Raw genomic sequence first — 6,865 nt, forward strand, 5'->3', positions numbered from 1 at the left:
CTCTCTCTCTCTTTCTCCCCCCCCCCTCGCCCTTTCACACAGTCCATCTTTTTTTTCTATAAAAGTTATACAAATTTAGAAGCAAAAAAGCATCAACAATATACTTATTAAAAAATATGGCGTCAAAACATCCTATTAAAACTTCTGTTGCGTTTTCATCACTACATATAATTGGGCATCTTAGTTAAAACATGATATCCTTACAATTAAACAAAATCAGGCCTTTTTGTTTAAATAAGACAGAAAATGTAAATAAGAATTTTTTTCAATTGTCCTTATAACATACATTTATTATAATTCAATAAATGTTAAATATATATAATTATTTTTATAATGATCATTTTAAAAATAGTAAAAATTTTAATTACTTTTGCATCAATTTAAGAATTATGGAATAAGAGTGGAATTAAACGACATTCTTTTTCGATTATTTATTCGACAATTATAAATATTACATGCACATATAAAATAAATACATGATTACATTTACATTAAGTAGATTCTGCAAGAATATTGATTAAAATCACACATCATAGCGAGCCCATAATTTAAATGTAAATAGCGCATATTAATGCAAAATATACCCAATATAAAATTCGGATACGATTTGAGGTAATATGGAGATCGCGTAATCCTTATTTTAATTTTCGTTCTTTTGAAAAATAACAATTTTATATCTAACTATATATCCAATAATATACAATAATATAATTTTTCAAGTTATTAAATTATTTTATTTACCCTTAGGATAAATAACGCAAATAATATCTAGTGTATATGAGCATTACAATCTCGCAATTTTATCTGAGAATAATAATTAGTGTATCAAAGTAAAAAATATGTGAATGCTATAAGAATTTTATAAAATATGTAACATAAAAATATTCTTAGGCACTTTTTCAATACTTGCCAAGTATCAAATGTCATCCGGCAGTCAAAATTCGTTGTACAACTTGCATTAATTTAATTAAATAAAATTCCTAAAATATAGTTTACTTATAAGACGTTTTGCTGCGATTCGTACATAAGAAATTTGTTTTTGTTAGTAACAATGTCGTAATTTGATTGCTTAGATCCCTCTGTAAGTACGAAGGGCAATGATCGTACTGAAGAGATATAAACCCGCATTTACCAGACCACAAATCTAAAAAATAAAAGTTAAAACATTATATTTATAATAAGATTCGTAGCATAATATATGTAGCATAATATATACAAATTAAATATTATTTATACATATATTATGCTACAAGCTTAATAAAATATCTTTTATTTAAAGAATTTTAACAATTTTTGACAATTTTTAATAAATTATTTTTTAGTAAGAACGTTAGAAATCAATAATTAGAAAATGTTAGAATCGTAAAAGTAATTCGTTAAATAATTATAAATTTATATATGACATAATTATGTATTATAACTATAAGCATTATACTTACAGAAGCGCCTAATAACAACTCATAGTTATATCTCCTATAATTATTAATGTGCACCATAAGTGTCAATGAGGCTGCAAGTAGCAATCCAAATGCAATGGAATGATAAATAATTTCCTGAAAATTAAGAAATTATGTCAATTAACTTACACACATAATAAATATATAAAATGTTCATAATAATAATTCGTTATAAACATCTTTATCTCACTATGTTATCGACACAAAAGTCAGAGCGCCTACACACAATATTACTGATCTGACTAAAATCCAGCCGTTTCTCTTTTGTTTTATCACCTCCGTTTTGAGAAGAAGATAAATCTTTCATAATATGACGGAACATACAATGTAATTCTTGACTCCACTGTTATTGCATTTAAACAACACTGAAGAGAACTCGAATTGTGAGTCGAAAAGTTTGCGTACTTTATCTAATGTATACTATGCGTTAATTAAAATTATGTACAACTGTTTCACGTTACAACGATAAAACCACTCTTAAAATATAACATTGCACAAACACAGCCAGTGCAGGCTCTTATTGGCGACATATTTTCATTTTTTTTTTTTTTAATAAATTACATTTAATAATATTGCATGTACAATTAAAATCATATGACTATATAATTGCATTTTTACATATATAAGTATACACACACATACTTTTTTATTTTTGTACCTACATGTATAGTTTTAGCCATAATAGATGCAGTAGAAAAAGATGTTAAACAACTGAGAAGAAGAATAAAACTGCCAATCATAAAAGTGGTCGTTATGAGAAGAAAGAAAAGATCTGCGGTACTCCGATATACATTACTAAATTCGTGACCAACGATTCCTACGCAAACTATTCCCAGTGCCTGTTTGTAAAAACATAAAAATATTTCCTGTTAAAAAAATATAATTTTTTTATGTAAACATTAACAAAGTGTGGAAATATAATTACTGTTGTTAGCATAAGCTAAAAATATCCGTTGCGGATATTATTATCATAGTAAGTATATCTGATTACGGAAAACGGAAATATATATTGTTGATAATACGAATGCTAAAATTGTAAAATTTCTAAATAATTTCTAAATGAATTGTATGCTATAAATTAATGTTTAAAATAATATAATATTAGAATTTTTTGAATCAAATATGTAGATTAAGAACAATAAAGTAATTAAGAACAATAAAGTTGTACAATGTTTGTATTATTTACAATTAAAATTATTGTTATATTTCTGTTAAAAAATTATCATTGACTATATCAATAATTAATTAAGGAATGTTCTTTTATATTAAAAAATAACAATTACTAAACTTTGTGTCAAAGAATATATCAATAATAAGTAAATAAAAAATTAAATTGATACAATAATAATAAGACACATACCACTTGCAGCAGTTTTAAAATACCACTCCAAGTTTTTAAGTAGCCAGTGTTAAGAACAATCGTCGACGAGCTGCTCGTTACCGTTTGAGTTCTAATCGTCACTGTATGAGACATCGTCACTTCGTTCTAATGATAGTTCTGAAATCAAAAGATGCGATTATTCTATCTTATTTATAAAGCTTATTTATAAAGATTCCATTCAATATACGTAAGCGGCAATGTTTATGTACATACGTCAAGTAGGACAAGGTTAAGATTTCGAGATGTGACCTACATTGTACGAGAATCATCGTTGTTTTTCCATGAAAACAGAAGTATTTTCGTTTTCTCTCGAAATTCGACACTTCTATATCTATCTTTAAAATTTTTATATATATAACGCTTTAATAATATAACGTAAGGCAATTATAATTTTAATTCATGAAAAATAAGTAAATATAAAGTTATTTTTTTAAAACAAATCGATTCAACATTTAATCGCTTCAGTCGATTTAATCGCTTCAATCGATAAACTACATGAACACAAAAACATTTCGAAGCATCCTTCAATTGTCTGAAACATCCTGACACACCCTTTAAGCTTACCCGATCAATAGTGCGTGGAGACCTTCGAATTTACTTTCTCTCAGTGAGAGAAGAAGATAAACCATAAGCACAATAAGGGAATGTATTTTAATCCTGTATTAGCTTTCGCAATTTCTGAAGTTCTACTTTATCAAATTGAATATATTATATATTATATTGATAATTTAATATAAAATTTATAATAATAAAAGAATTAATGTAATAATTATATTAAATTCTCTACTCATTATAGCTGTACTACATTAAATTTATCTTCACTTAAATGATAAACAACTACTGAATTTAACATGTGACATAAAGCCTACAATTTTCTTTTTTCTTTTTTTGTAAAAAATATTGTCAAAGTTATATCAATCGCTATGATATAAAAAAATTAACTGTATAATTCACAGCAAAAATGATGTCGAAATAAATTTTTATTTTTTTAAAAAACGACAATCTATCTTTCTTAAATAAATTATAGATATAGAATAGATCAGTTGTACAAATTATAAGTATAGAATTGATCAATTGTACAAATCAGCAAAAAAGACGAAGATTTACACATTGCACAAATAAACATTAAAATCAGAAAATTTAATTTGTAATTATATCAGAAACATCTTTTCGTATTTTAAAAAATGTACGCGTGCAGTTCTCAGGTTTCAAAATAACTTCGAAAAACGTAAGAAAAAAAAGTGAAATTTTATTTTGAAGATAAGATGGACAACGGTCCTGCAAACCGAAAAATATTAGAATTAGTGAAGCAAAAATTTGGCATCGCGGAAATTGAGAGGCGCGCCCGCGTTACGAACAAACGTCCGCTTGCGGTAGTCATGGGTTATTTTTAAATATCCAGAACACACACGTAAGATGTGAGATAAAAATTTATTGGAACCGTTGATTAGGGCCGAATCTGAATATTCATAATAAATCCTTGCTTAATGTTTTTTCCATAAGATATTGCCACTAATTACTCATTTTATTATAATAGTAGCAATCTTCGCTCATATTTTTTAAATTATCAATTTGTTCTATAATTACTTAATTTATAACCTATAAAATTTAAATTATTAGGTCCTACTTTTTCTACTAATTTTAGAAAATCAAGAAAAACTTTAAATTATGTAAAACAAATAATGCATAATAGTCTCTATCGTATGTTAATCATTTATAATGTTTTAATAAATATGCTAGTAAAGTGTATTTATAATCACAAGTTACAAATTAAATTTAGCGAACAAAAATAAAAAATACTTTTTACATTTCTTTGACAGCATAAGATGTCGGTGTTGCAACATATTTACAGAAGTTTGAGTTGTAATTATTATCGAATTGTTTGATAGTCATCAAATATTCAGTGTTTATCTTTCACATTTATATAGAATTATTTAATCGAAAATTTACTCTATTTATTACCATTAAATTGGTAATTTGACACGTAATTAAACAGAAAATTTTTCGATGTATGAATAATTAATAAGAATGCGTCTTTAATCGTGAATGACATAAGAAATTGCGCACGCCATGCGCAAGGACTACACTAACCTGAAGAAAACACGTTGTTGCACACCGGCCGTCAGCGACTGACTGAAGCGTTACGTTTTGAGCGCGGAACCAAGGATGACGTCATTGATGATATCATACATCCACACATTTTTAGACGATACGCGTAAACTGTAATCGATGCAAATACATCGCGATTCTTAACAGGGTAAGATAAAGTAAACATATCGATGTTCTATCTTTTTGATGGAAGGCGATATTAAAATGAAGAATATGCAAAAATGTGATAAGTCATCAAATATTATTCACAGCAGCATGCCAATTGATGCATTAATTCGCGTTTCGCGGCACATTTTCATATAATTCTGTTTGCATTTGTAATGTAGTGTAAAAAGCATATATGTATGTAAAAAATACCTACAAGTATATAGAAATTAAACATAAAATAATAAGGAGAAAGTTTCAGGCAGTGAAAAAACATGCATGCTCAACGATCTTTAGTTTTACTATATTTATTTTATATATAGCATCCACAGCTTAAAAATAAATAAATTTCGAAAATTAAAAAAAATATTTTAACGTAGATATATGTATATATATTATGTATATATCACCGCGCGCGCGTAAGTCAATTACGATAGCGTGACAAGTAGTGCAACATATATAAACGAATATAACAATGTTGAGAACAAACAATTTTTTTCAAAGATAAATGCGTAAGTGTCGACGCGACTTCAACTGGAAAATAACGAATGAGTGGGAGAGGCAAATAAATGAATGCATCCTCTCAATGCTGAATGATAACAAGAAGAGTGGCATAATCTTAATTGCCAGCGTAACGTCCACTTTTAGCTTTAGCTAATCGCGTCGGCGTTATCACGCGGTAATAAAATCCGCGAAAGTTGTCAAGAGACACGGAAAGGCAAAGGTTTTTTAACATAAACACTCTTCTATATAGATATAAAATATAATAAAAAAAAAAACAATATAAGTTGTATCCATAACCAATTTGAGACAAGGGTCTCCCTTAATCTATACGAGGTATCCCTCTACTTACGGCCATTCGACTTACGAATTCTCGGAACTTACAATCGGCATGTTGCTAACTAAAAATAAATTAACTAGTAGATTATGATGCAATTGATTAAGCACTCTTTAATATGTGATTTAAATTAAATACTAATTTTATAACAGTAAATATTATATTATAGCCTGCATTCAAAAAACGTTTAGAAAGATGTTAACGCGATTTTTTGTCATTTTATCCTTGTTTTACATCTAACGATAAAAAGTACAATAACAAAAAAGCGCATTAATATCTTTAGAAGCGCATTCTAAATATTGGCCTAAGAGTTTTTTTAGAAAAAAAATATATATGTTTTTAATCACTTGTTGAAGTTTTTGTTTAAGTTAAATATTAATTTTAAAACGGCACAAATATATTAAAAATTATATTCTTAAAAATAGCAATTTTTTAACTCTGTTGTTTAAACAAAGATTTACAATCATTTTTAAGAAATAATAAAACAATTATTTTACATAAAGTAATAATATTTCAGTTTAAACGAGCTATTACTTTAGCGTATTCAATGTTAGAATTGCTATTTAATTTACTCAATTTAATTTAGATAAAATTGTCAGAATGTAGCTTCGTAAGTAGATAGATATCTACATATAATTTATGTAAAAATAGGAGAGAATATAAAAAGAAATTACACTGTATCCGATCTAGAAAGAATATGTATATATAATATATATACCTATGTCATATCTGTATATTATGTATAAAGAAATATATGTGTGTATAAATAAGATCTCGCGAGAGTGCGTAAAAGTACGATTAGAAAATAACGTTTCGCGCACTTATATCTGTTGTGTGAGAAGTTAATCCGTCAGGACAATCAAAAGCGAATTGGCATTTCTCGGTAATTACCGGCGAAGATCATCCAATGCAAACTTCATTAGAGTGGTCTTAAAT

At 27.0% G+C, this 6,865-nt stretch overlaps 1 protein-coding gene across 3 annotated transcripts; it reads right to left on the reverse strand.

Annotated features, from left to right (window-relative positions):
* Positions 1 to 416: 416 nt before the first annotated feature.
* On the reverse strand, positions 417 to 5,691 carry LOC105840780. Of its 3 annotated transcripts, none has more exons than XM_012687841.3 (5): positions 4,930 to 5,691; positions 2,818 to 2,955; positions 2,120 to 2,296; positions 1,440 to 1,553; positions 417 to 1,144 (listed from the first exon to the last, which is right to left on the reverse strand). In XM_012687841.3, exons 2-5 carry the CDS (start codon positions 2,929 to 2,931, stop codon positions 1,070 to 1,072), a joined length of 480 nt encoding a protein of 159 aa, XP_012543295.1. In that variant the 5' UTR covers positions 2,932 to 2,955; positions 4,930 to 5,691; the 3' UTR covers positions 417 to 1,069. The 3 variants fall into 3 exon arrangements, with proteins under 3 accessions (XP_012543295.1, XP_036141289.1, XP_036141287.1); XM_036285396.1 differs by lacking the exon at positions 4,930 to 5,691 and adding an exon at positions 3,092 to 3,214; XM_036285394.1 differs by lacking the exon at positions 4,930 to 5,691 and adding an exon at positions 3,052 to 3,214.
* Positions 5,692 to 6,865: the final 1,174 nt, after the last annotated feature.

This window comes from Monomorium pharaonis, chromosome 4 (genome assembly GCF_013373865.1).
Source record: "Monomorium pharaonis isolate MP-MQ-018 chromosome 4, ASM1337386v2, whole genome shotgun sequence".
Taxonomy (NCBI): domain Eukaryota; kingdom Metazoa; phylum Arthropoda; class Insecta; order Hymenoptera; family Formicidae; genus Monomorium; species Monomorium pharaonis.

What these genes read in the sequence shown, in the direction of transcription:
- LOC105840780 (XM_012687841.3), bottom strand. Translation starts at nt 2,931, where the DNA reads ATGTCTCATACAGTGACGATTAGAACTCAAACGGTAACGAGCAGCTCG. An exon ending in TTTTAAAACTGCTGCAAGTG is followed by an intron (nt 2,297 to 2,817) that starts GTATGTGTCTTA and finishes TTTTACAAACAG; the next exon opens with GCACTGGGAATAGTTTGCGT. An exon ending in AGTTGTTATTAGGCGCTTCT is followed by an intron (nt 1,145 to 1,439) that starts GTAAGTATAATG and finishes TTTATTTTTTAG; the next exon opens with ATTTGTGGTCTGGTAAATGC.